The 27,369-nt window shown below is 42.2% G+C and overlaps 1 protein-coding gene across 1 annotated transcript in view; it reads left to right on the top strand.

The window, feature by feature from the left end:
• The window catches only part of SPTLC3 (serine palmitoyltransferase long chain base subunit 3), an 83,009-nt gene extending 80,583 nt beyond the window's left edge, over positions 1-2,426 (top strand). Inside the window, exon 12 of the mRNA XM_088525998.1 lies at positions 2,301-2,426. Within this exon, the coding sequence (XP_088382124.1) occupies positions 2,301-2,414 (114 nt within the window). The 3' untranslated portion in view covers positions 2,415-2,426. The remainder of the gene's footprint in view (positions 1-2,300) is intronic.
• The last annotated feature ends 24,943 nt before the right edge of the window (positions 2,427-27,369 follow it).

Below are 27,369 nucleotides of genomic sequence, written 5' to 3'. Positions count from 1 at the left end.
TACTTTGAATGTCGAGAATTCGTTTTTACATTTGCTTTTCTGGTCTTGACACTTGTTCTTTAAAGGCATTTTAGCCTTATATGTTTTATTGTAGAAAAATAAATTAGGGGACATTAACTTGCTGTGTTCTTCTCTTTCTAATAGTAACCAAATCTGTCATAACTAATAAAGACCTACATGAAGAGCACAGCAGGACAAAAGTTAACTACTAGGTCAAAACTATCAGTGTAGGAAACCTGAAACATTATGGAAATACTTGCAGATCAGGTTTTCTATACCCTTATTTTCATTATGTATTTCCACGTGTTGGTTAAATTGCAGAAATAGGGTATGGGACAGCCTTGAGGGTACAGGTGGAAACTGCAAACACTTATTTGGAACAGTTTGAACCTAATGAGGATTAATTGGTGCTGTCTGGCCTGTCTGAGCTCTGTATCTTTCCCTGATATCAGAAACACTATGCAGAATTTGTTGAGATCTCATTGTAAACCTTCATTTTAGCATAATCACAAATGTGTTTAAAATAAGCTGTTTGAAATTTTCCATCTCCCTCTCTTGCCGAAGGAGATTTTGGCCTGGTTTGATATGTGTGTGTCCATTCTCAAAGCATGCCAATTGAGAGGCAGGCAACACTGAGATTAGCGATAAGATTAGGGCTTTCTTTCTCTTCTCTTTGCACAAGCATGACGCTCAGAGCAGAAAACTGGTGAACACCCAGAGTATTTGAATGGAAGACACCTTCCTTTGTGTAGCCAAGCCCCTGTGCCTGCAGAGAGCCCAGTCTCTCCATTCGCATCCTGATATTCCTATGGAGTGCGAGGCCAGAGCCCTGCCTGGCTGAGCAGCTCCCAGTCTGCAGCACTCAACCAGCATCGGAAAATCTGCCTTGCACATGTGCAGAACAAAATTCCTGCTGCCCTTAAAGGCACAGAAGTTACTAGCAGGGTGTAATACTGCAAAGATAAAACATCGTAGAGTAATGCATAGCTATGTGTCCTTGTCGTCTTCTGCCATTTGATTATATGGATTTGGGATGATGTAATTTGTAGCAGGCAAAGAAGTTGATCTGAAGACTAAAGGTGCTGCTTTGCTTTGCTTCTCGCCCCGCAGTGTAGCATCATTCTCATGACATTTTTGAGCCATCGCTACAATTTCGCTTCTTGGTACCTGCACATTGCTGCTTCCTGGCACCAGGGAAGGTCAGGTGCCTCCCTGGCCATTGTTCTTGAACGTTCTTTATTTTTGCTTTGAAATTGGGATTGTTGCCACCGTGTTTGCAGCATTCTTTCTAAATGTCTGTACACTAGGGAGAAGTGGCACTGCCCCGATTTTGATTACATGCAGACGGAAAGATTTTTTAGGGCAAACACTTTGTGAACATGCCTAATATAACAACAGGTAACAGGTAACGAGTACCATGAAAACTTCTGCTTTCAGCAAAATTCATGCTGAATCTTGGCCTGGATCTAAGAGAAGGGATGGTCAAGCTCCCAACAATAATTTATTTAATGACCTTTAAGCTATCTTTCTGCATAAACCATTACCAAAATACCTTTTTTTGTTGTTGTTGTTATCTTTTTTTAATCTTATTTCAGCAGCTGAACAGAAAAAGGCTTAAAGTCAGAATTGTTGTACTGTTTTTTGGTACCAAAAAGTTAGTGGCTCTTGAACGTTCATCAGATGCTGCAAGACACTGAGCTGGTTCTCTGTACTACAGAGTTCCCTGGCTACTTTTTGCACCTACTGAGAGCTAAGGACACAGTTTGGCAAACTACATTACAATGTTAATGCAATATTAATGATGTCTGATGTCAACGTTAATACAGAAAACGGAGTGAAGTAAAAATAACTAAACCTATTCTGAGTATTTATGGCAACTCTGATCAACCCTGTGGACTGAGTTCCATCTTAAAAAAAAATGCAGTGACAACTCCAGTCTTTGGGACTGGAAAGGAAATGTTGAAATACTGCCTTACATATGCCTTTTTCACAAATAAAGATAACACTTTATCTGGAGTGTTATCTTCCTGTGCTTCTAGGAGAAGATCTGTTTTTTTCATCTATGTTCAATTAATGAACTGACTAATAAGCCCTAACATACTGAAGGGGTAAATAGTGGGCTTGTGCATGCTGTTGTACATCTGTGACTGCATTGATGTTCTCACTACATGAGAATGAAAGCAAAACCTGCACTTTAAACTTTCCTTAATTCGTATTTTTATGATCGTGTTGATCTGCTGTAAAGTAGAAGAACCTCGAGTCTTTTCCAAGAGAATTTATAGATTATTATAATCTTACAGGTTTTGAATGCTCTGGATGAATTGGGTGATTTTCTACAACTGAAGTATTCCCGGTATTCCAAGTCAGCCCATCCTGAACTATATGAAGAAACTAGGTTTGAACTTGAAGATTAAGTGTTCCACGCATGAAGAGAACATTGCGATGCTATGAAAGGGGAAAAACCCAAAACTAAGAAATATGAATGCATTTCTTCCCTTCTAAGGACAATTTTTGGTTAAGTTAATTGAAAGGAGGGGAAGCTTGGTCGTTGCGTTTTATTGTATCAAATTCCTGTATTCAACAGACTGAAATATTGATACAGATTTGCCTCCCCAGGAGATCGATCCTTCTTGTGGTATTTTTAATGCAGAAAGAAAGCATCTCGTTGGAGGAGTTGCTAACGTACAGCTTATGTTACAGCCCCTTTTTATGAAGAGGCTTCAGATAAAAATAAAATAAAAAAGTTTAAAAGCTGAATGGATTCCAATGCAGTATGCTAGTATGCCTGAGCTTCATCAGTTAAATTGATTTTGGTCTGTTGAAGAGCATAAACCAAGACATCGGTGTGGATTGCTACAGAGGAAAGAGCAGAAAGTGACCTCTTTAATTGCCCTATCATGCATTTCTCCGAGGAGAAGTTAGAAGAAAGCTAATGCTGCAAACAAGGAAAGTAGTAGCCTCCTCAGGTCAAATATTTCTGACAGCAGATTGTGCAGAAGGGAAAATACTTCCCCTCCTCTACAGACCCTTTCTCAGCCACTTGAATGCACAGTAAGCTTCATAAAGTACACAAATTTGAGCTTAGAAATAGATGGAAATGCTTTTCTGCTAATGCATTTGACCTACAGCTTTCCACAGCTTATCACAAGTTCTTCAGCAGGCTTGCTCCCTTTTCATGTAGCAGTAGTAAATAATTTTAATAACCATTTAACTTTCCCGTAAAAACCTTGATCAAAACAGTCAGATACTTGCAGTTCACAAACTGCAGATGACATTTATGGGCCCATTCCTAAGTTTCTTGAACTACTTATGGGCTTAATAAATTCACTAACAAGTACATAATGCTGAAGCTGTTAGTTATACAGAATGTAAAGTTTGAGATGCCATAAGCATTGCTGCCACCTGTTAAATAGAAAACTCTGCCATCTCAACATTAAGGTTGTCCATTTCATAATCTTCCTTGAAATATTCTTGCCAGCTTTGTGCATGTCAGGGATTGTTTTACCCATGTCCTTGCAGATTTTCTTGAAGTCGCTTGTTTTTCAAATAATTGGTGGTGTCAGCTGAGGGGAAAGATGTCCTTTCCCCCCTTTTCACTGCTCAAATGACAAATGCACAAAGGCACTTGAAGGAAATGCTGCAGCCTGCTGCTGCCCGGCAAAGCCTGCAGTGACATTAGCATCAGGCTGGCGTGTGCTGAGCTTTTTAGGAGGAGGCTGGAGGGCTTTTCCCCTTTTTGGCAGTATGAAAAGTGGCTCTGTAGCTTTAAGAATGAACTCCAAGCCGTTCCACGCTATCAAATGTCATTGTAAACACATCACATGAGAGATGTTTAGCTTTCTGTTGCACAGATGTACCACACTTTCATGTTCTCTTGAAAGCTGTGGTGTAAACTTAACCCACAGCTGCAATATTAGATTTAAGAACAGAACAATTAAATTGTGGCGTACCAATTACACTATATTACTCCCTGCTTGTTAAAGCAGCCTTCAGGATATAACGAGGCTGATTGGTTGTGAGGGCCCATTTTTTGTTGGATTTTGGTTGTTGTTGTTGTTCAAGTTAATAAAAAAATCCAGTGGTGCTCTAACTTTAAGAATTGATTACTGCACATTCCATAATATCAGATGTCGGCTTCAGGAAAAGTAGCACGAGCTGGGGAGCTGGGGGAGGACTAAATGGTGTCATACGATTCTTCACTTCGGTAGATGGACTTGAAAAACATTGCAGAGGTTCAAGGGAGCCGTGTTGGTGTGTAAGAGCAAACTCACTATATAAATAGTAAAATACTATTCTCGAGTGAGGGGAGGGGAGAAATTAGGACATGGGAACTCTTTCTTTGCGTTACCTGGCATTTTGTGATGTACAGCTTTGCTGCGTGCAGGCTGAGCGCGCTTTCTGCCGAGGAGACGGGCTGAGAAATTTCTACAACCTGTTCCTCCAGGAAAAGCACTGCATTTGATGTATGGCGTTTTGATCTCTATTGCTGAACATCTGTGGCCAGATCCTCAGCTGACTTCTGACCTTCTATCTCGGGGTATACGGCCACAGTTTCTGTTTCAGCAAACATTACTACACGTGCTGTTGCAGGCAACACGCTATTTCCCTCAAAGAGAGGCCTGAGATTGATTAAGCTGCAGAACGATCACTTTTTTGTCCCCCTACAGGGGAATGTTTTCTGTCTGTTTAAAGCCAAATTCCGCCTGCCCTCAGAACATTACTCTCTCTCATATTAAGGAGAGAGGACAGCTTTTTCTTAGAGACTGTCAGTTGATTTATTATATGCTTTCTTCTGATTTCTTCCATCCCTTACACATTAGAGAGACTATAGACTGACTAGCTATGGGCTTAGGAACATTTGAGGAGAAATCCCTGCTCCAGTGATGCAATAGCAAAACTCCCAGGAATTACAGACTCCTAGATTTTCCCCATGGAGTTTAGTTATGCTCTGGCACTGGCTTTTCCTCCAGTGTAATTTCAGTGGAGTTCTTCCAGCTTTTTATCAATGTAAGTATGTTTAGAGCTGGCTGGCTCTTGGAGACTTCATTTTAGGAGGCTTGGGAAAAAGAAAAGCCAATGGAGTTCCTATTAGGGAATTATCATAGTTAACCCAATTATCGAGTATTTCATAGACTAGGCTCCATCCTCAAGCATTCTTTGGAGATATAGTCCTCTGTAATTGTTCTAGGTGTTTTTGAAGAGGAACTGCCTTCCATAAGCAAAAATTGCTTGTAACAGTGGAAATGTAAGTCTGGGTGCACTGAGTTTCTGTGGGCAAGCTGTAACTCCAGCACCCTGCTGTCTCACAGCAATCTTGATTGACCTTTGTGCCCTGGGAAGACTCCAGAGGTCTGTTTGACAGAGCACCTGAATTGTTTGCCTTTTCCTGTGCCTTTATCCCACCTCATCTTTTAGAGAGCCTTTATTTCCTGAGCTTATCTTGCTTGTCAAGGTGTTTCCCCCATCTGTTTCTGCTGCCTTTTTGCACCATTCCTTCTGTTCTGTTAGTTTCTGTCCTCCGGGTCTAAGGGTAGGCTCGCTGGCAGCTGCAGTCTTTGAGGACCCAAAGCGTGAGTAACATTTGGCTTTCAAGGCATTGACTCAGTGTGCCTGCTTTTCTTTTCCTGGTATCCTTATCAGCTTCTGCAGAATTTAATCTTTCCTTTTCAAATAAAAGTTTCTTACTGATGGTGCTAAGCTTCTAGGCTGAACTGCATCTGAACTGCTCACACTGTTGATCCAAGAGCAGATTTGATCCATCACTCATACAAGTGTAGATCAAGTTAAATCTTGCTTTGAAGTCAATACCATTGTTTTAAAACCAGTGCAACTATGAGAAGAACCTGACAGAATTTGAGGTGAGCTGCCTCCACCTATTTCAGAGTGAACACTGATATGTCTGGACTATTTCACAGCTGCTGCCCTTCATGGGAGGACCAAGATACGGGAGTGGATTTAAAGATTAAGTTAGGGTTTTAATTTTCTACAACTCCCACACAACCCAATTTTGTTTGGTGGAAGGTGTGTCATGTATTTCACAGTCGGGCCAAAACAAGGGAAAAACAGTCTATGCTTTGTTGGTCTGTTGAAGTAATTTCACACTTTCTAGCCTGCTTAGAAATCCAATAGAGATTCTCTAGTATATGATCTGATTTTTTTTTGTTGTTGTTGAAATTTAGTAGTTCTTCAAATATAAACACAGATTGGAGAGAGTCCAGCGCAGGGCCACAAGGATGATCAGGGGCCTGGAACATCTGCCCTATGAGGAGAGGCTGAGGGAGCTGGGCCTGTTCAGCCTGGAGAAGAGAAGGCTGAGAGGGGATCTAATCAGTGTCTAGAAGTACCTCAAGGGAGGCAGTGAGGAGGATGGTGCTGGCCTCTTTTCAGTGGTGGCCACCGACAGAACTAGAGGTAATGGCCACAAACTGAAGCACCGAAAGTTCCACAGGAACTTAAGGAAACATTTTTTAACAGAGAGGGTGACAGAGCACTGGAACAGGCTGCCCAGAGAGGTTGTGGAGTCTCCTTCTCTGGAGATCTTCAAAACCCGCTTGGACGCAGTCCTGTGCCACGTGCTCTAGGTGACCCTGCATGTGCAGGGGGGTTGGACTAGATGACCTCTAGAGGTCCCTTCCAACCTTAAGCATTCTATGATTCTATGATTCTATGATTATGGCCAAATTTTAAAGAAGCCACAACACCAGCTCAAAAATAGTAGATGTCATTCCAATACTGGCATCTGAACATTTAAGCTTCCAGATGCCTTGTAAAGGGCACAAGCCACTTTCGAAGTTGGGAAAAAAAAAAATCTAGGTGTTTGCCTAGTCTACTCACACATCCAGTATAGTTCATTTTTGCTGCAGACCAGTGGCGGGATAGTGAGAATCCTGCTCTATTTTCCTGCTCTATTAGTGTACTGCTACCTTGTCATCTCACCTGCCTTCTACCCTGCAAGTACAGAGGCCTTCAGATCCATCAGTAGGGTTGCTCAATGACTACTCCAATGACCACATAAAATAATTACTTAACCCATGAGGAGGCTAGTGTAGGAATCAGATTGCCTGGTGCTCAGCATCGAGAATGGTGAGATGCCCACACTGGGAAGCAAAGAGGGCATGAAGCCGGGGTGTCTGCAATGTGGCAAGAACTGCCGGTGCTGCTCTGCAGAGGGCAAGTGCAACGTGGACCCAGCGCAGGCAGGGCAGTCTACCTTCTTCTTTGTAGATGCAGAAGGGCATTGCCTATAGGATGCTCCAGCAAAAGAGTTTCCTTCTGGCAAACCAGTTGAACCAGAAGATCTAGCTGGGAGAGCAAGACATGGCAGGAAATCTAGAAGATGGATTGTCATGAGTCAATTACATGCAGGATCAGGCAAATGAAAAGAAATGTGTGTAACAGCAAAAAATGGTGATCTGATGAGCGAAGCCTGCTTTGCCTTCAAATTATGTCTCAGAGAAGTTTGTGTCAACATGAGCTAACTCTAGTCTCTTGTGGCAAGCCAGGGTACATGTGTCCTCCAATCTCTCCCAGAGCACAGAACTAATATCTCATGCCATGGGATATCTCATGACAAGGGAGTAAGTTCCATCACATAGGTGGCCCTTATAGGCTCTAGCTTCATTTTGTCTCCTAGCACCGCCAGCAGTCCATCTTTCCAGTTCAGAGCCCATCTCAAAGGTAACATGTGGGGTTCCAGCATGGATGCTCTTGTCTATGGCACTACAACAAGTAGATATTTCCTGGTGGAGACAGGCATTTGCTGTGCTGCAGGTAGCCTCTTTCCTGGAGCGGGTTCTTTCACTGCTGGCCTCTCCAGCAGCTGTTCTGAAATAGCACAGAAGTGATGAAATCAGTGGGGACACTTCAAAAGCAGAGCTTCCCCGACGTGCTTTCTGGAGCCTGCTTTGACACAACTACCCTGCGTGTCCCTTGTTAGCACACAAGCCTCGTGATGACTTGGCGCTCTGTGCTGGGCAGAAGCTGTTTTGCACGTTGTTTCATGTGGGAGCTGCTTTTCAAAAATCCCTGACACTAAGGAGGCAACTACTCCCAGCCTGAGCAGTCAGAAGAGGCAGGATATTCCTCATCACTCCCAGACCATATATTCACAATTCTGGCATTTCCCAGTGTGCAAAATATCCTGATCTGAACTCTCTGATTCCCGTTTCATACTCCAATAGCCATATCCAAAAACCTTCCTCTTCTCAACAGCCCAATGTAACCTGTGGGCTAGGGCTCAGCACCGAATCCACGAGACCTAAAACCGTCTGTCTCTGCCCTCCAGATTAATTGAGACACATTGGTGGTTTGGCCTCACTCTTCCTCTTCTGTAAAGAACGTGATGGTGATCCTGATTTATTTATAAAACACCAGGCTGAACTGATGAGAAGACCCACTGAAGAACTAAATGTTGTTGCTGAGTGATCTTTTCATTTCTACATCTCAGAAATTCTCCATTAATCCTGTTAAAATTATGAGTACCCTGCTTACTAGACTTAATATGCAAGACAGTACAATAATGAGGACTAATTATAATTTATAGAAAACTTTCTGGAAAAAAGATTTTTTTTAACATTTCCATTCTGTGCAGGCTTTGACAATGTCTTACTACAGTGATGCCAGTTGGATTAGGAAGCTTTTTAATATGTGGATTTATCTTTTCAAAGATTTGTAGCCAAGCTTTTCTAGTTTGTTAAAATATAATTAGGGTCTGCTTGTTAATATGATGTTCATTGATTTTTAAAATACACAGACTTCAAAGCTAAAAACAAATAAATAAGAAGAGAGATAATTCAAACCAGAGTGGAACAGCTCGGACAGTTTTACTCTTTTGCCAGGATCCCAAAGCTGTTGTGTTCAAACAATGCCACAGTTTGAGTGGAAATGTGAAGATTAAATCCAAACTCTGCATGTCAGCTTTTTTGGAAATGACTATCCAGGATTTCAATAAAGTGTCCAACCACAACAGATGATGTTTGCAGGGATATTTATTGCCTAATAGCTTGTGATAGTCTCCTGTTTCTCTAACATGTATTAGAAATCTATGCACCTAGCTTAATAAATACCAGAGAAATTTTGGTACCTAGCTCTGTTAAGCTCTTTTGAAAAATCATTTAAATTTACCTAAACAGCAAAGAGTTCACCAAGATGCTCGTGGTTGCAGAAGCTCCCAGTTGCACATTTGGTGCACATGATGGAAGCTACATATATATGAAAATTTATTTGATCACAGACATGCAGGAAACAACACATGCGCTAAAGGGGCTGATGGAGGTAACCTGAAATTTAGATAGGAATTTGAAGACATAATTGAGAAATGTCCTGAGGAGATGGAAGAAACAGCTCTAGAGCACACCACCTTGTGAAAAAGAAGGCAGGCCTGGAGATCCCATAGATGAAAAGGATTATCCATGGAAGAACTCTATCCACGTGCAAGAGGTAGGATGAGCTTTGCCCGTGCAGGAAAGATAAAGCCAAGCAAGAGATTCATTCCCCTGGAGAAGGAAAACTAATCAGTGGTAAAGAAGAAAGGAAGGGAAATTATCCCCCCAGAGACAAAAGGACTAGACAGTGGAGACAGCCACGATGAGGCTCTGCAAGGCTGAAGGAGGTAAAATGAATAAATCAGAGAGAGAAATTTTGAGCCAAGAGGAGAGAACATGAGATCCCACCACACCAGTACAACATATGTCCCTGTGACCAGAGATAGGACCCCTGATCATTTAAAACAAGGGAGGAAGGATGTGGAGGCAAAAAGCAGAGAGTGCCTTGTGTTCCATAACTAGGTGTGCTAGATGTGAACCAGTGACAAAGAACATAAAGAAAGCTGATGGTAACAGGGATCATCTTTCACCCAGAATATATGATACTCTGGAAATAGGTCAAGGACAATTTCAACGGAGAAGATGCTTTAAGATAGGTATGCTCTGGTAGTTTTTCCAATGAATTCTTCCAGTATTAATGGAAAATGATAGTTATGAAAAGCAATAGATTTCTTCTGAACTAAATTTGTGAGAGATATTTGGACATTTCTGACTCCTAGGAGACGATCAAAACTGGTGTGAGTGATGTGGGCTTTCAAATGTAAAATAGAGAGAAATTGGCACAAGGGTATTGTGTGATTTTCATTCTGGATTCTAACAGATGAGAAAAGAAGCTCTGGATTAGCAAATGTAGTAAGGAACAATGCACCTCCAAAGAATAAAGATACAGTGAAAATGTTGATTCTGGTTCCAATATAATATGATGCTTTGATCTAGATGCCACTCACTTTGTAATTGCAGGTTTTCTGTATGATCCCTCAGCATGCCAGTGGGTTGCCAGAGCTGACAGGGAGACGAACTTCAGTGACCAGCTGTGACAAGTTGGGGCAGGACCTGCTGGGACCAGTGTTGCCACGCAGGCCAGAAGAGGCCAAGAAGCCAAGATATAGACAGCAGAGGGCTGCAAACTGGTAACAGGTGAGGTCCAAGAGTTTTGCTATTTCCATTCTCTCCAGCATAAACAGAGATGGCTGCTGCAGGACTGTGGTGCGGGGAAGAGTGAACTGAGCCTTCTCTGGGATTTGTGTTTTGGCGGTTTAACTGGCAAGAGACCTGCAAGGAGAGGTTGGTAGGGAGAATGTTCCCAATCCAAGTGATTAAGTAGTCTTCTCAATAAGGATGTGTGAAGCAAGCACAGAACCTATAGGACCAGCAAAAAAACCCACAAAGCTGGTCAGAAAGCAGAGAGATGAAGTGAGAATTGCCAAATGTCAACCTAGTGCCAAGGTAATGAAAGCAAATAGTAACGGGTCTGCTAGCCATGAAACGAGAAGCAAGGAACTGAGTCATGGCCTAGTGAGATTGCAGAACTGGCTATCTATGCAAGTAGCCAAAAAAGTCCAGGAGTAGGTTATGGTACATGACCTGAGGAGCCATACCTGGTGGCAGAGGGGTGACACAGCATTGGCTGGGCTGTCCTTGAAATACAACATACAGCACCAAGAGGTACAGAACTTATGACAGAGGAAGCAAGACCAGCAGAAGGTATCATTTGGGAAGCTTAAAATATTTAATGGGAGAGAAGCTATCATGGATCCAAACACCCTAAAAAAGATGCTATAGGGGAACTGAAGACCTATGAAGGTGACCACTAGCTAGCAAAAGCAACACACAATGAAAAGCTCACCAGTGGAAGAAAAGTTTTAAGGTGGGTCACAATCCATCAGCAAAGGATTAGATAACACACCCGAGGGAACAACGTGGGGATAAACTGATGCTAGGTGTAGGGGATTGGGTTAGGGGATCCATGAGGCCCTGTCCAGCTTAATCATCTACGATTCCATGGAGACAGCAATGAAAGACTTGTATTGTGTCCCTGAGAACAAATTTCATTAGCTATGGGCTTAGGTCACGTACTACAAATAGGTCTCTCTCATGTAGGATCCTAGTTTGGAGTTTGCAATGATTGATGGATTCATTAAAACGTCGTCGCTAAAACACACAAGAATTTTCTGTTTAAAAATAAATAAATGACGACAGAAACAGCAGAGAAGCCTTCTGCTTCTTGATTCTCCCTGCAGCTTAATATGATTCAGGAGCCTGCTTGGTGGGAGACAGGAGACAGGGTAAGTGAGGATTAGCAAGGGATATCAGCATTTCATTTAGGTCTTTGGCTACCTGGTTCCTTTTAAATCCTACCTCCCAGTATCTTTCTCTTTGTTCGCCTAAATGGCACATAAGCAGCATACAGGTGCTGAATAACATTTACACTGATCTCTTATTCAGTCTGGAAAAGGCTCTTGGCCAAATTCTCAGGTGATTAAAAAAGAGCTTTATGGTAAAGATGTAAGCAGAGTTTCACTTGGAGGTCCTGTCCACTGAATTACAACTTGTGCAGCTGTGCTGTCTATTTAAAGCCAAATTAGTTGGTATAGAAAGAGTTTCTCCACAGAATTTGGCTGTCATCCTTGTGACAGTATGTTATATCTTCAAGTAGATCCCATGGGCCAAATTAATTCTAGTATTTTACTGATGTCAGTGATGTTACCCCAAGTGTGAATTTGGCCCCATTGTTCTAAGGCTAATAGAGATTTTTTTTTTAATGAAAGTGGGTCATAAAATATTCTCAGATTTTCATCTGGTTTTGCTTATAGTAATTATGCTTTCCTAGAGCTGAGTAGTAAAGAAAATATTCATATTCTCCAGTGTCTGGTATAAATTGCAGGGCTTGTTTGTTGAAGTGCAAGACACAAGCTACAGGCAGAAATTGATATATTTGCCCATGTGCGTATTTACAGAGTTGGCCACTTTCTTCACACGAGAGGCAGCACAGCAAAGGCTTTTAAAGTCCTTAGATATCTATGCTGTATCAGTTAAGCACAATAATATTCAAGGCTTTTTATACTTTAGAATGAAACTCTTCTGGCAATCAGTATTTTGTGATAATATTTAATTCAGTCTGGTGTTATTAATGGAGGCACAAAATGTTCTGTTTAACAGACTTCCAATTTTTGAAATGATCTCTGTGAAGCCTGTTGAATTGATACTGAAAAAGGAAGCCTGGATATTTGTGTTGTCAGCTTACATCCAGCTAGGTCAGAGAAGACTGGGATGAGGTTACAATAAAAGTAGTTGAATTGGATAATTGTTACAGATAGTTCCTACACCTGATCTGACATCTGACGGAAAGTGCAATTGGGAGTCTATTGATACCATTTGGGGAGAGAAGCTGGCTGTCCCAGTCTGGCTACAGATGGTCTGGGCTTTTTTGTCCCTTTAGGCACAATCTTTCCACTGTAGATTTGATGAATATCAATGAAAATGCTTAAGCTGAATGGGATGTGTCCTGAAATGCCATTTAAGGAGTACAATTAACTGTATGGGGCATAACTTATTTCATAACAAACAGACTCTGTAGCTGGAGCTCTTCAACCCTCCTTAAACCAGCAGGACTCCTCATATGCTTTTGTTGATCAGTTTTGGTCAATTTTATTGACCATATTCACTGAACAGGAATACTCTTGATTTGCAGAAAGGCATTAAATTGCTTAGGACTTTCACCCCATGTGTAAAACTGAAGGACAAGGAGGTAGTGCTACCCATTAAGCTTAGGAAGTATGTCTGCTGCAGATGCATTTGAGACTTCAGTTGGTACAACCAGCCTTTGCAGTCTACAAGAACTGAAAGAAACCAAGATGCCAATTGACTTTGCTTTATCTGAGCTTAATGACAGCTACCCTAATGGAGCCCAGCAGGGGATCTGGCCCTCTGTATGCTTAATGAAGAGTGAAGATTATTCCTGTCCCTCTGCACTATTGAGACTGGGAGTTGTTCTTGAAAGAGAAATGCTGATGTTGGATCAGTCCTAAAAGCAGTGGTGAAAGTTATTCTGTTATGCAATTTTATTTTCTTTCTGTTGGGAATAGGGTGGAAGAAAATGCACAGAGATTGACCCTATGCCCATATAAATAGTGTATCTGTGAAAATCATTTCTGGGAAGAGAGTAATATCCTAAATAAACAGATAAGATGTACCCTAAAAAGACAAGAGGGACCTCTAGCTCTAAGTCTTTGTTCACAAGTATGATGGGAAGCAGCTGATTGTGCTGAGTGTTTGGTGGAAATCTATGGGGAGTTTTAAAAAAGACCATTAATCAATGAGCTCTTTTGCTGGATTTCTCCTAATACAATCTCTGTGTGCATGTTCCCTTTTTCCTTTAAAGTTTCAGACTGATTTCAGATGTTTCAAAGACAGGCTGAAGTTTCAATAGGATATATTTTTCTCCAGTGTACAAGATGTCAATTGGACAGCTGGGTGTACTTTAGGGTGTACTTCATGCTACCCCTCACAGCTGAGTCTACTGCCTATTACTCCTTTGGTGTCAAGCCACTCCCTTTCTTTGCACCTGTTAATCTTCTAAACTTTCAGATCACTCTATGATTTCCATGCAACTTTGTTACCCCATAAAAATGGCTCAATTCATTAATATGAATTATTTCCATCAAGAAGTAATAGAAATAAAATCCACTAGATATGCAGGTCCTTACACCACCCCTTCTAGATTCAGAATCATAGCCATAAAGTCAAACTTAGAGGTATGATTCTTACAAGATTCACCCCTTTGCAGGAGAAGGATGGGCCATAAAGGCATTGCAATGTTCAGTAGCTCCCCAGATCTGTGGGTCAGCTCATGCTGTGAGTTAGAGCAGCCTGACTTCACCTCCAGATTTATCCCATGGTGTGACTCCAAATAGGTTCTGGCTGGGAGCACCAAGAGCTGTGGGAGCTGGTCGCTTTGCCACATTTGCAGATAGACTTGACAGAGGTGGACTTTTCTCCCCTGACAGTTGCAGACGTAGGTTGTTCTCTACCAGCAGGCACAGCAAGAGAGCAACTCCTCATGATATGTCCCTGTACCCCACTGTAGACTTCTCTCCTGCTGCTCCACTATAGTAAGGGGGCTGGGAGAAGGAGGAGGTGCAAATGCTCCTTCTCCATTCAGAAATGGTATAAATGGCTCCTCAGGATTCAGTGAAAATAGCCAGTGGACTGCTGAAATGTCCGATAAGTCAGCATCTCTCCCGGTCTGGTACCAAAGAGCCATAGACCATGCTGAACCATGATTCAGAGCTGAGGTGTGCACGACCTTGAAACACAGAAGTGTGAGCAGGGAGATGAATCACAGCGTTCGAGAAATTTTTAAAAGCTCTGAGCTTTTAAAATTAGATAGATCAACACATTAGAAAAGCATGTCCTTGGTCAAAGACGGTCTGCCAGTGATGTCTCCATGCAGTGATATTCTCCTAGAGGATGAAGAGTTGTCTTCATTTTTGACAGGTGATGCCTGAGACCCATAAAAATAGTTGAAGCTGGAGCAAAGCTTTCCTCCTGAAACTTGGAACTAAGTGAAACTGCCTACTTCAAGAGGTCTAATAAAAATCTGCAGTTCAGGCCAGTGGTGCTGATATTTGCAAGCTGGGACCAAGTTTAGTGCAAATGCAGGAAATTTGCAGAAACAGGTGGAAACCAGGCAGGGTTTGGTAATGCCACATCGTGATGCTGCTGCAGAACACAGTAATTTGACATTGGAGATGTAAATTGCAGAAATTTATTGTAGTTCTGAGGGAGCCGAATACATCTGAATCAAAACCAGGGCAGGATACCACAGAATACACAGAAACAAATGCATCTATTTCCATGCTGATCTGGTTGAAACCAAGAGTTACAAAGTTGTTTCCAAGCCTCAAGGCCAATCTTTTTCTCTTCCTTATAGCAACCTGCTCTTTATATTAAATGATGCTTGTGGACATCCTTCATAAAGTATTATGGAAATTCCAGAGAGCTAGAGGTGAACAAATGTTCCATTATTTTCAAAGCCTGAAGGAGACGACCTGTTTTCCTTGGCCTTCCCAGGTAAATATAGGCCAGTAAACCTGACCTCAGTTCTGAGACAGCTGCAAAAAAATCTAAGGTGCAACGTAGTCAATGTCTAGGTAAGGACAAGGTGATATAAATGACACCACTCGGTAGAGATTTATGAAAAATAGTTGTCATTCTTGTCCTGAAATGCTTACTTTTCTTTTTTCAGGTGAGTTGCTCTGACTTGTGAGTTTCTACTGGTACATTTGTTATATATTTGTCATATATCTGGACAAAAAGTGTTTTACAATGGCACTATACAAAATGAATGTAGAACATCTTAAATGTGTAAAAAGATATTTTATCAAGGTTCTTCAGTGATTTATTCTTGCCCCCAGGCTATTAATTATTGTTGTCAAGAATTTGAAAGAAAAATAAACAAAGAAAATAGCTGTTGGAAAAGTTGTAGATACTGCTGGAGTAGTAGATAAACGAGACGGGTCAAGCCTGCAAGGCAAACTGTAACAATTGGTAAACTAGACTGCTCTGAAGAGATGAAGAAGAACGTCTTTTTAAACAGCATGATGCAAGGTCATGCAGCTGAGACCAAGGAGCAGAGATGACAGTTCACATCCTGCAAGCAGCAGCTGTGACAGCCTTGGCCCCAGCATAGACAGCATGCTCCATCAGGACATACACACAGGCAGATTTAAGCTGATCTCAGTTGTTTTAAGATCTGTTTGTGTTAAATTTATGTAATCAGTCCAGTACAGTGAGCCGGGCTGTTAGCTCAGCCGCTAAGACTGTAGACTTCAGTGCAAATTCACCTGCTTGGGGTATTTGTCTCCATTTCCACAGTAGTTGGAGGTAAGTAGAAAGCACCGGACTCTGAACTTGAAACTTATCTGGTGCTTTTCCCTCTGCAGGACCATATCATCCCCAGTGGCAATGCTGCAGTTGTGGGCACCAAGCCCCTGGATGCGGTGCAGCTTTAGGACAGCTCAGTCAATGGTGCCGAAAGAGACAAGGTCATTCTTCATCTTTTGGTTCCTCTTGGATTTTCTTTGCCAGGTTGTGATTCTAGAGGCTCTCTTGGAAGGCTGCACATCTCTATGGGCTAACTGCTCTTCCCTTTCTTTTTAACTTGCAATTGCCCAGGAGAACTGTGCTCTCCTTTCCTACCCACTGCCCTAGCACAAGAAATGACTTTTTTACTTTTTCTTTTTTTTTAATCAGAATGTCTCAAGGTGGTAGTTACTTCAAGCAAGTGTATTTGGCTCTCTAATGAAGTATGACTGAGAGAGCTGTCCCTGTACGGGTTTGGTTTGTTCTTCTTTCACTGTCTTCCAAACTGCTTTGCCCTACAACTCTTGTGCTGCAAAGGCAGGAAGGCTCCTGGATTTCCTGTCCTTGCCCAACGAACAACACTTAGCGTCCAGCTAGGAGCCTTGATCAGGATGAAAACAATATTGAATTTTGCAGGTCTCATTTATTTAGAAGAGTAAAATGTCTTTCTTTTCAAAGTGCTTCTATTTAGCTTTCATTTCCTGTGCACAGAGTAGCTTTGTCTTGAGTACAATAATTAAGTTGTTGACCTTCCTTAGAGGTCAAACATAGCTTCCCTTTGGAGAAAGATAAAAACAAGCAATAATAGATACTTTGACTAGTCCAGGATACTTGCCCTGCGTATCTGTAATGCTGCTGTTATTTCTGATGGATATTTTTCCCAAGCTTGTTCAGGACAAGTTGCCAATGAGCCATTTATTTTGTAGGCACAGCATGTTTTATTCCAGTTATCTTTTCCCTGTATTTTAGAAGAAAAAAATATAGTCCATTGTCTTGCAGTGAGAGGATGATCTGGGATTCGTAAGCTCTAATGTTTCATGTGATTATTAACATGACATTTTAATGGTTTTAATGATTCATTTTTGGTTTTCTCTAATTTTCTGCTGCAGACTTTTTCTTTTTTCAAGATCAAAGATGATAATGGGGAAGTCCAGACAGGTCTGTGTTTGTTGTACAAGCCAAATTACAATTCTTTTTACAGTGCCATGTCTTTTTTGTGTGGAAACATATTTAAATTCTTTTCATTTTAAAATTATTTGGTATTTATTTTTGATTTTTTATTACTTGTTTACTTGTTTTTAAATGACTGCTAATTATTATTAGTGGTGCTAATGATGCTCTGCATAACACGATGTTGTGTCGACCTTTCAGCTCCCAGGAGTTGTGCTTGTACGAGTTAAGCAAGGCACTTGGATTATCAGATTAGTCTCAATAAGTTTTAGCAGTGAGCTTGACTTCTTTTATATACAAGTTTGAGGTCTTGCCCTTGGGAAGGAAGTTGTGGGGGAGGAAAAAAAAAACACATTATCCTTTGCAAAATGGGCAAGAACTAGAAATGCACAGGTGGACAAAATCCATTAACTTCAGTGATCTGGGACTTTATTGCTGTTAAGAGCAAATGGCTATAGATGCCGGGCTCTGCAGCCTGAGGGATGAGGAAAAGTCCTCCCAGGTCAGCAAGCCGAGGCACTCTGCTTCAGCACTGCAGTAGGCTAGGCCAAGCTTATAACTGTGATTTATTAAACTTGTGTTCTGAGCCTTGTGCTCTATACACCCATCTCATTCTTTCCGGAAACCTCCTCCAGGCCTTTACAGTTCTTTCTTCTGATGCAGACAGTAAAATTAATTCTGGAAGTGCAAGTATGGCCATAAAAAATTACCAAACATACACGTCTTGGAAGCGATGAAGCTAAGTTGCTAACTAGTAACTACATCGCGACCAAGGCGAAGCACTCGCTCCATCGCTTGCAAAGAGAAAGCAGCTCCGGTGCAGCCCTTCCTGGCTTTTAAAGTGGGAGCAGCCCCCACGTCATTTACCAAAGCTTTTGAATTCATGCTACTGACCCATCAGGGTGAATTAAAGCTAAACATGCTATAATGAAGACATGGAGGGCTAAGCGGAAAAAATCAGGAGCAAGCAAAGCATCTTCTCCTCTGTTGAAGAGCAAAAGAGAAACCCTGGCATCTAATTTTGGATTATTGGGAAATGCTTCGATGGTGACGTGGTCGGTGCTGCGCGCGAGCTTAGCGCAGGCCGGGCCTTCCGCACTGCTCCCGCGCCGCGGCTCATGTGGGCACCCCGCAAAGCCTCCAAGAGGCTACGGCCGCACTCCGAGCCCGGTGCCGGTAGGTAGATGTGGTCCAGCGAGAGCGAAAAGCAGCTCTGGTTTTAATAAAGATTAAGAAATATTTTCAAATGACCCTCCTTGTTCCTTACTATTATATGGTATTAAAATATAAGAGAGCAGCCAAGGAGAATAGAAAACAAAGAGAAAAGCTTTTAAAAAAAATTCCACAATTTTATATCCTCTCCCTACTCACCCACCACAGAATTAGAGGGTGGGGGATTCGAGGGCTGAAGGAATCTTCAAATGGTGCCAAAAATGCTCCACAGATCTCTCTGGTCCCTCCAAGTTTGGCTATTTAAAGCAAACACATTGTGTTTGAGATGCTAGTTTAGATCCGTTTTCCATATGAGGAGGTGGGATGCAATTAATTAGCTGTTCTTTTGATTTTGGAGTATCATATGTACACTTCACAAGGGCATGTACTTCTGACAAATGCTGGAAACAGGGAATAAAATACAAGCTGTGTCCCTTCAGTTTTCTGGGTGCAAATGATGGATCAGTAGGGGATTGCTGTGTGTTTTATCACTGCCAAGGATGACTGAGTCACATGAGTGTTAATGCAAACCCAGAAAAAGAAAATATCTGCATAAAATTGCAGTAACAGGGTTCTAAATGATTATTTTAGTCAAATTTGCACTGCTTTTATATAACATCTCTAATCTGTAGGTAAAAAAGAGGCAAAGCCAGTAGGCCATGTGAGATGTAACCAAAGATAAACTTTTGTTTAGAATTTAAGAAAAAAAAATAAAATCTTCAGTTAGAGAGATGGACATATACAGCAGGGAGGTGAAAGCCAGCATCCAGCATGCCAAAAAATACAGCTCCTTGCCTTGTCAGTCCATGAAGGCTCCTTCCTGGATTTCAGCAGTTACTGCCTTTATGTGCAGAGGAGATGCAACTTAACAAAACAATTGTCTAAGTCAGAGAAAAGCCTTTAAACCTCACACCCTGCCCAGCAAAAATGCCAGACGGGGAGGCAGGGCCGCCACGGCCGGATCCAGCTGTCCCAGGCACTCCTGGGCTCCAGGGCAGGGATGCTGAGGCCCTGGAGACCCCTCGGTGGGGCCCTGCCAGGACAGGAGCTGAATTCAGGGTCATGGTTGCCATTTGGTGCCTATAACAACTTAACAAAATAACTCCCCTCTGAAAATAATCTTTCTTGCAGAAGCAACAGCCTGCGCAGCGTCTCCTCTGGTGCTAGGAGGGGACCAAGAGCTGCAGCAGGCCCTGTGCCCACATGGCTCATCCTAAGACCTCTTGGGCTAGGAGAGACTAGCATGAGCAAACCCTCTTTAGTTCCTCTTTTTGATTTTCTTTTATGTCTCTCCAGTGCTAAGGAACACCTTGTAGCCAAAATGACAGACATGGTTTCAGCTGTAGATGCCCTCTCTCGTCTTCATCTCTGCCCATGGAAGAGAAGGGATTGGTAGGTACTACCTCACTGCAAGATCTGCTGATGTAGCTGGGAAAAGGGGATAGTTTTCTGTTGTGCAACTCCTTTTTTAGAGGTGCACTGGGCTAGCCATGGCCCACGGGACATCTCCTGTCAGGCTATCATCTCCCATGCTGTGTGGGGAACTACACATGTTACTGCAAAAGCCAGTGGCATTTAAAAGACAAATGTTTAAAAAAACAGAGCTATAAAATTCTTAACGTGGTTATTAACTTAAAATGAATTGTTTAAGTTCAGAGGGTTTTTTTCCCCCCGTTAACTTCTTCTTGAGGGGGATGTATTTACGGAGCCATGTGCTTCTCACATGGTTGGATCTAAAAATAACTTCAGAAACTCATTCCAGCTTAAACTTAATTTAAAATCCAGTTTGCCAGCCTAACACAGACCATAACTGGTTTCTCAGACTGGTTTTTGTATTTGTAATGATAGCCTTGATCAGTCTTGGGAGTGCTGATTATTTCTGGATTTCCTGTACTCTACTTCCATTTAATAATAACAAAAAACATACATTCCTATGCCTAAGAACCCCCAAATTACACACAAAATACATTTTCTCTGTATGGCCTGCACTACTTCTTGGTTAAAAGGCTAACTTTCTTTCTCTTATGCATGCACGTGCACGTCACGGAGACTTGCAGAATGAGCCCAACTTTCTTGGTCTTTTCAGAGAGGTTGGGTGTATATTATCTAAGTACTCAACTATTTTTCCCAGGGTCTTCTTGTCAGTGATGACCAGCATGAGATGTCTCAAAAGCTCTGAACCCTCATGGGTCAAATCCTTCTTCTATTTAATTCAATATGAGTTTTGTCACTGATTTTAAAGAAGCCAAGGCTGTAGCCCATAATGGACAATTATGCAATCCCTGGATGAAAGGGATGTTTTCTCTTTGCCCTAGATAATTAAGTCCAATGAAGAATCTTTCCATTCCCATCAGTAGCTTTTTTTTTTTTAATTGGTCTTGAGATGACTATGTCCTGAGCTCCGACAGCTGAAATCCTTTACAAAGGAGATTTTCAACCAGTAGCCTGTCAATCTTTGGGAATCTGCAACAGGCAGTTAAGAAAAACAAATGTATCACCAGAAGATTCAGGAACTGCATAGTGATCCATACATCAACTGAAAAAAAAGGTATCGGCCCTCATTAAAAAAAAACAAAACACTGTTTTAACTCATACTACCCTGTCTTTGTAAGAGATTTTGGTCTCATAAAAACACCTAAATTTGTGGAGAAGTTCTTGATTCTACTAGTTCTACCAGTTTCAACATTTTGTGCCTGAATCCCACAGCCCATCCCTACAGTGCAAAGCTTTTCTTATTAACAGGATACTCCTCTTTCCTTTCAAATGTCATGTCTGTTAATAATGCTGCATTCTTTCTTTCCAATAGTAGAGAAAAAAATCATTTCCCCTTGTGCAATGTAGTTGATATTTCTGCTAGATGTTGTTCTGCCAATGAGCATGTCTGCTGTCTTCCCTTCTGCTCCTTCTGGGTCCTTTCTCACACGAAAAAGTTTCCTCGATTCTGCTTATCACGGGAAAATTCTACTTCACTGTTTTTTGGTTTGACATAGAATCATAGAATCATAGAGTGCTTAAGGTTGGAAGGGACCTCTAGATGTCATCTAGTCCAACCCCCCTGCACACGCAGGGTCACCTAGAGCACGTGGCACAGGACTGCGTCCAAGCGGGTTTTGAAGATCTCCAGAGAAGGAGACTCCACAACCTCTCTGGGCAGCCTGTTCCAGTGCTCTGTCACCCTCACTGTTAAGAAATTTTTCTTTAAGTTCCTGTGGAACTTTCGGTGCTTCAGTTTGTGGCCTTTACCTCTAGTTCTGTCGGTGGCCACCGCTGAAAAGAGACCAGCACCTCACTGCCTCCCTTGAGGTACTTCTAGGCACTGATCAGATCCCCTCTCAGCCTTCTCTTCTCCAGGCTGAACAGGCCCAGCTCCCTCAGCCTCTCCTCATAGGGCAGATGTTCCAGGCCCCTGATCATCCTTGTGGCCCTGCGCTGGACTCTCTCCAGAAGCTCCACATCCCTCTTGTACTGTGGAGCCCAGAACTGGACACAATACTCCAGATGCGGCCTCACCAGGGCTGAGTAGAGGGGCAGGATCACCTCCCTCAACCTGCTGGAGACGCTCTTCTTAATGCACCCCAGGATCCCATTGGCCTTCTTGGCCACGAGGGCACACTGCTGCCTCATGGTCAACTTGTGGTCCACCATGACACCCAGGTCTTTCTCCACAGAGCTGCTCTCCAGAAGGTCAGTCCCCAGCCTGTACTGGTGTCTGGGGTTATTCCTCCCCAGGTGCAGAACCTTGCACTTGGCCTTGTTGAATTGCATGAGGTTTTTCGCCGCCCAGTTGTCCAGTCTGTCCAGGTCTCTCTGGATGGCAGCGCAGCCCTCTGGGGTATCAGCTACTCCTCCCAGTTTGGTATCATCAGCAAACTTGCTGAGGGAGCACTCTGTGCCTTCATCCAGGTCATTGATGAATAAATTGAACAGGACTGGACCAAGGACTGACCCCTAGGGGACCCCGCTAGCTCCAGGCCTCCAACTAGACTCGGCACCGCTGATCACCACCCTCTGAGCTCTGCCATCCAGCCAGTTCTTAATCCACCTCACTGTCCACTCATCTATCCCACACTTCCGGAGCTTGCCCAGGAGGATGTTGTGAGGGACAGTGTCAAAAGCCTTGGTGAAGTCGAGATGGACAACATCCACCGCTCTCCCCTCATCTATCCAGCCGGTCATTCCATCATAGAGGTAGCATGTAAAGCACAAGCTGAAAGTGTAGCAAGATAAAATTTTCATTATAATTTTCTCACTGTTTTCACAGATTTTTCTTCTAAGCAGCACCTCTGCCTGAGCAGCTCTCAATTGTCCACACTGGTAAGCAGGTATGTAGAGCTTGTTCAGCATCAAGCGGTGCATGAGAGAATTTTGTGTAATGTTATTTCCACTATGTTTTTCTACCCTGGATTTCTTCATTGTTGGACTGCCTATCTGGACTGGCATTTGTTCATGGTTTCCTTCAGCTTTGATTACTGTTAGCAGTTTTGTATTATCTGCCAACTTTAGAACATCACATCTCTGTGTCTTCTGCACATCATTAATACGTGTGTCATATAACTCCAGTGGAAATCCAGACCCTTCACTGCCAGCTTACTCCAACCTTAAGACTAATATATATTTATGCATTATTTATATATACACACACTTGCTTTTCTACTGTTGAAATATTTTTTCATCTAATAGATTTTTTCCCTTCAACCATATTTTTAGTTCATGTAATAATCTCTACCAAGAGTTTCTATGCAGGGCACTGTAGGTTTTGTTTTCATTATTTTGCTGAAGCAGTCAAAGAGTGTTAGCAGATTGAGCAGTATAATTTCTCTTTTCATGTTTTGCTTGCAGTTCCTCTGTTAATGATCATATCAACTATTTTACTTGGTGATGATGTAAATGCTACTATAGATATAACCACAGCACTACATGAACCAGAACTTTTTGTACTCTAACTGCTTCAAAGAAAACTGCCCTGAGTTTTCTAGAGACAAAATTAAAGCTGCTGTACCTAACTCAGTTAAAAAAAAAGTGGTGTAGCCTTGATGAGCACAAAACAACTTAAACATTTATACATTCATTTTCCCAGAGGTGCTGAACATTTTCTGGTTTAAATTAGTTTATAAGGCAATCATATAACATGAGTTAGTGTGTTTGCCATTCCTGCGGGGATTCAGGCTCTGCACCTTTGCCCAGTGCAAACAACTTTGCCGCATACCACACCGGCACTCAGCAGCTTTTATTTCCATGCACCACTTTCCATGGCCTCTTCGCATCTGACATCTCAAATCACATTTGTATTATCAGCCAGGGATGACCATGCCTTCCAGCCATCTTATGTCTTATACCTATTTTACAGATGGATTTTATATCTATTTCAATTGTGGTATGTTTGGGTGGGGGGGAGGGCAGGCTGTTTCTTTTTTACTGAAACAATTGTATTAGCGAAATCCCTAATGAAGGTGAAGTTATCAGCAGAAGATGTCTTTTGCTGGTGTAGCTTATTCCTGCAAATCTAAAGGAATGTACTTCATCTGTGTATTCCCAACCTGCTGAGGGGGGACAGAGGCACCACAGTGTTTTCAGTATACCAGTTTCAGACCAGAAGAGTTGAACTGAGATGAAAATGTGTGCTGTTTGCAAGGACTTGCTGGGTATGAAAACTGCAGAAATCTCATTTAACATTACCAGTAAAGACTTGCTAAAAACTAGCCTTTAAAAGAAATTTGTTAAGGGAATTTTGACATTGCTGGAGGCTGGGGAGGGCGCTGCAGAAGACAGGAAACTCTGGGCTCGCGTTGCCAGTGCAGCAGCACCTTCCCAGCACGCGTGCGCTTTAATTGGTGCCTCCCTGCACACGCTGTATTGGGTTTCCTGACCATGGGCAGGTATCTCTGCAGCCCCTTTCCTGCAGCTTCAGCCCTGGCCCTGGCCCCAAGTCCCTGGGCGCTCTGCAGCTGCAAACACCTCGTGGTGCCGCGTGCCTCGCTCGGCCACGCGTCCCACGCGCTTCAGCCCCTTTGGCATCAGCACGGCTCGCTGCAGGACAGGAGGGAAAGGCTGCAGGCACTGGCAGAGCTGGTCCTCTGCTTCATGCCTTTCTGAACTCATCTCATGGATTAATCATGGGAGCAGAGCAGCTCAGGACAGCCAGGAGTGGGCAATCAAACACAGAGGCAAAAGGCTGCGCGTGGACCAAACTCAGCACAGCTTTAGGGGCAGGTATCTGAAGAGAAAATCTGGCTTTCAGACAGGGAACAGGTTTGGAAACTCCAGCCACTTGGGCACCCAGGAAAGAGCAAAGGGCAGTAAGTTACAGGCAAAATTCTGCTCTCTTGGAAACGAAGAGCTGGCAAAATGATCATGGCAGGGTTTTTTTCTCCCTCTTTGGGCAGGCAGGCAGGAGTCAGCATCTCCTTATGTCCTTTAACGAAACAGTTGGCAATGGGACATTCTTTTTTTTTTTTTTATTTTGGTTTGAATTTCTAAAAAGCATAATTTCAGCAATTTTTGTCTGTTCTTCCCCACACACACACAGAAATTGCTTTAGACAGGAAGAATTTTCTAAATTGAGTTAGACTCGAATCAAATAAATGAAAACCTATTTTTAAAAAGCACTGTGGTACTTCGCATTCTCAGAAAAATTCTTGTATTCCCAATTGTTTCTCAGCAAACTTTAATCGGTCTTTTTAAAGTTCTGCAAGTGTGAATATTCATATTTCAAACATCTGGCTTCCAAATCAAGCCCGTCAGAAGAGAGCACTCGCTCACTACACAACTGTCAGCAAAACTTCACCAACAACCAGCTCTTCCTTGCCAAGGGCCCACTCTGCATATTCAAGCAAATAGGCGGGTTCCTTTTTTTTTTTCCATTGACAGAAATGGGAGCAGAATCCATCCTTAAATAGTGGCCCCCTGGTTTAATCCATGACAAGAGACAAACGGGTAGACTCTTTGAAATGAATTTCATCTTTTGTGGCCCATTTGTTGTCTGAAGCAGGTGTCAAATGGACCTTTTCCTGTCTGCCCTGCTTGAGAAGCAACATGTTGTAGTTAAACCCACTTGTGAATGCAGCTTAACTAATGGAGATTTTTTTTTTAATAGATGAGCACCCCCCTCTCCGGGGAACTACTGAAATAAAAAAGAAAGGAAAAAAAGCTACATGAGATTAACTGCCAGAAGTCAAAAAAAGGGTTAATTCTCCTCTCTCCCCCTGCTGCAATTCCTATTCTGTTTCAAGTTATTCCTTGTTTAAAAAACATCTCTTTAGTGTCTCCATATACAGTAAAAGGCAGATATATACGCAAGGGTCTTGCCTGTACTACAGTTAATTTATTTGTAAATCATTGAAACTAATTTCCTTTTATAACGGGCCCAGCTACAAACTTTGTATTTTCTTGAGCCAATAATGTTATCAGCCACCTGTTTTGTGGATTTAGCAACTGTACGTGCTGAAAACAGGCTTACAGTTTTTAACATTGGGAAGAGGCAACTCCAGAACTAAGTAGCAAGAGGCTGGTCCCACAGATCGGTTGACTACCAGAAGAAATAATAATTAAAATAATAAAAAATAAAAACAAAAAGTAGCTTCAATAGCTGCTTCTGTGGCTGCTTGCCTCATTTTCTAACAAGATTTCTGAAGCATCCCATGAGGATTCACACACGTTCCCGCCACCTCCTAAAGTCAATTCTGACTGTGCTAAGATTTTATTAATTTAAAGAAAAATCTCAGGTGTTGGTTAACAGCAAATAGCTGTCTCAGACAGCAAGGTGGAGCCCCAGGATTTGCTTTTTTTCAGGCCATTTTGTTTCATACTTGCAGGGTCTCCTCTCGCTCGCTGGACACTGCTCTCCGGATAGCGCTGAGCTCCGGTGGATTCATCCCTGTCTGCCGAGAGTTTCACCGCCTCACCATGGACAGTAGGTGAAGCTGTTGCTACCCAAACTGTGGTCGAGAACACCATTGATGTACACATTCATCTCCCAGATATCATGCTTAAATTCAGGCAGGAGAGATTTTTTTTTTTTTTAAGAATCAAATGCTTTAGATGAGATTTGCTATTTCATTTCTCCTTTGCTTTATTTGATATAATATTGCACTCCTCTAAAAACACATTTGGAATGAATCCTGCTCTCTAGCTGGGTCATATTTGCTATGATTATGATCACTGCTGGTACCAGGGTACCACAAACATGGGCACCACTTTGTTGGAAGCTACACTAACAGGAGATACAAAAAGCAGCTCACCATCCACATGGTTGGAAGGAATATCGAAAAAATGTCCATCTTTTGTCCAACAAAAATGAATCTAAGACCTCAGTGATGGAACACAAAATATAAAGAGAAGGCAAGAATTTGCTAGTTTAGATGATTTCTTCATATGCAGTAAATAACCATCAACGTAGTCCCACTTTTTCCTCACAGTATGGCAAATGGTTGCGTAGGGGACGTATCCACTGAGTTTATTGTCACTGTTGCTACAAAAGGTAGTTGTACTTCGTATGGTAACTTTTTTGCCTGCATACCTCAACAAATATGTATGTTTTAAAAGCCCGTTAGTAATGCAGTGGATCATTCAAAGATCTCTGGAGGGAATGCAGCATCTGTCACTAAGCTCAGGTTTGAGCTATGGGATCAAAGCCTCTGAGAAATATATAAATAGCAGGGGGAAAAAATGCCCTCACCCTCCAGATTTCTTCCACCTTTGTTAAATAGCTTCTGAATAGCAACAGGGCTATTGCATTTTTCCACTTAAATCAGTACATGATGTGAAATATTTCTTTAGAAATGTTTGCTGAGGATCTCAGTAC

Source organism: Tinamus guttatus, unplaced genomic scaffold (genome assembly GCF_059628265.1).
Source record: "Tinamus guttatus ecotype Peru unplaced genomic scaffold, ASM5962826v1 Tinamus_guttatus_pri_ptg000241l, whole genome shotgun sequence".
Lineage (NCBI taxonomy): Eukaryota > Metazoa > Chordata > Aves > Tinamiformes > Tinamidae > Tinamus > Tinamus guttatus.
This window is presented reverse-complemented; position numbering and strand designations above follow the sequence as displayed.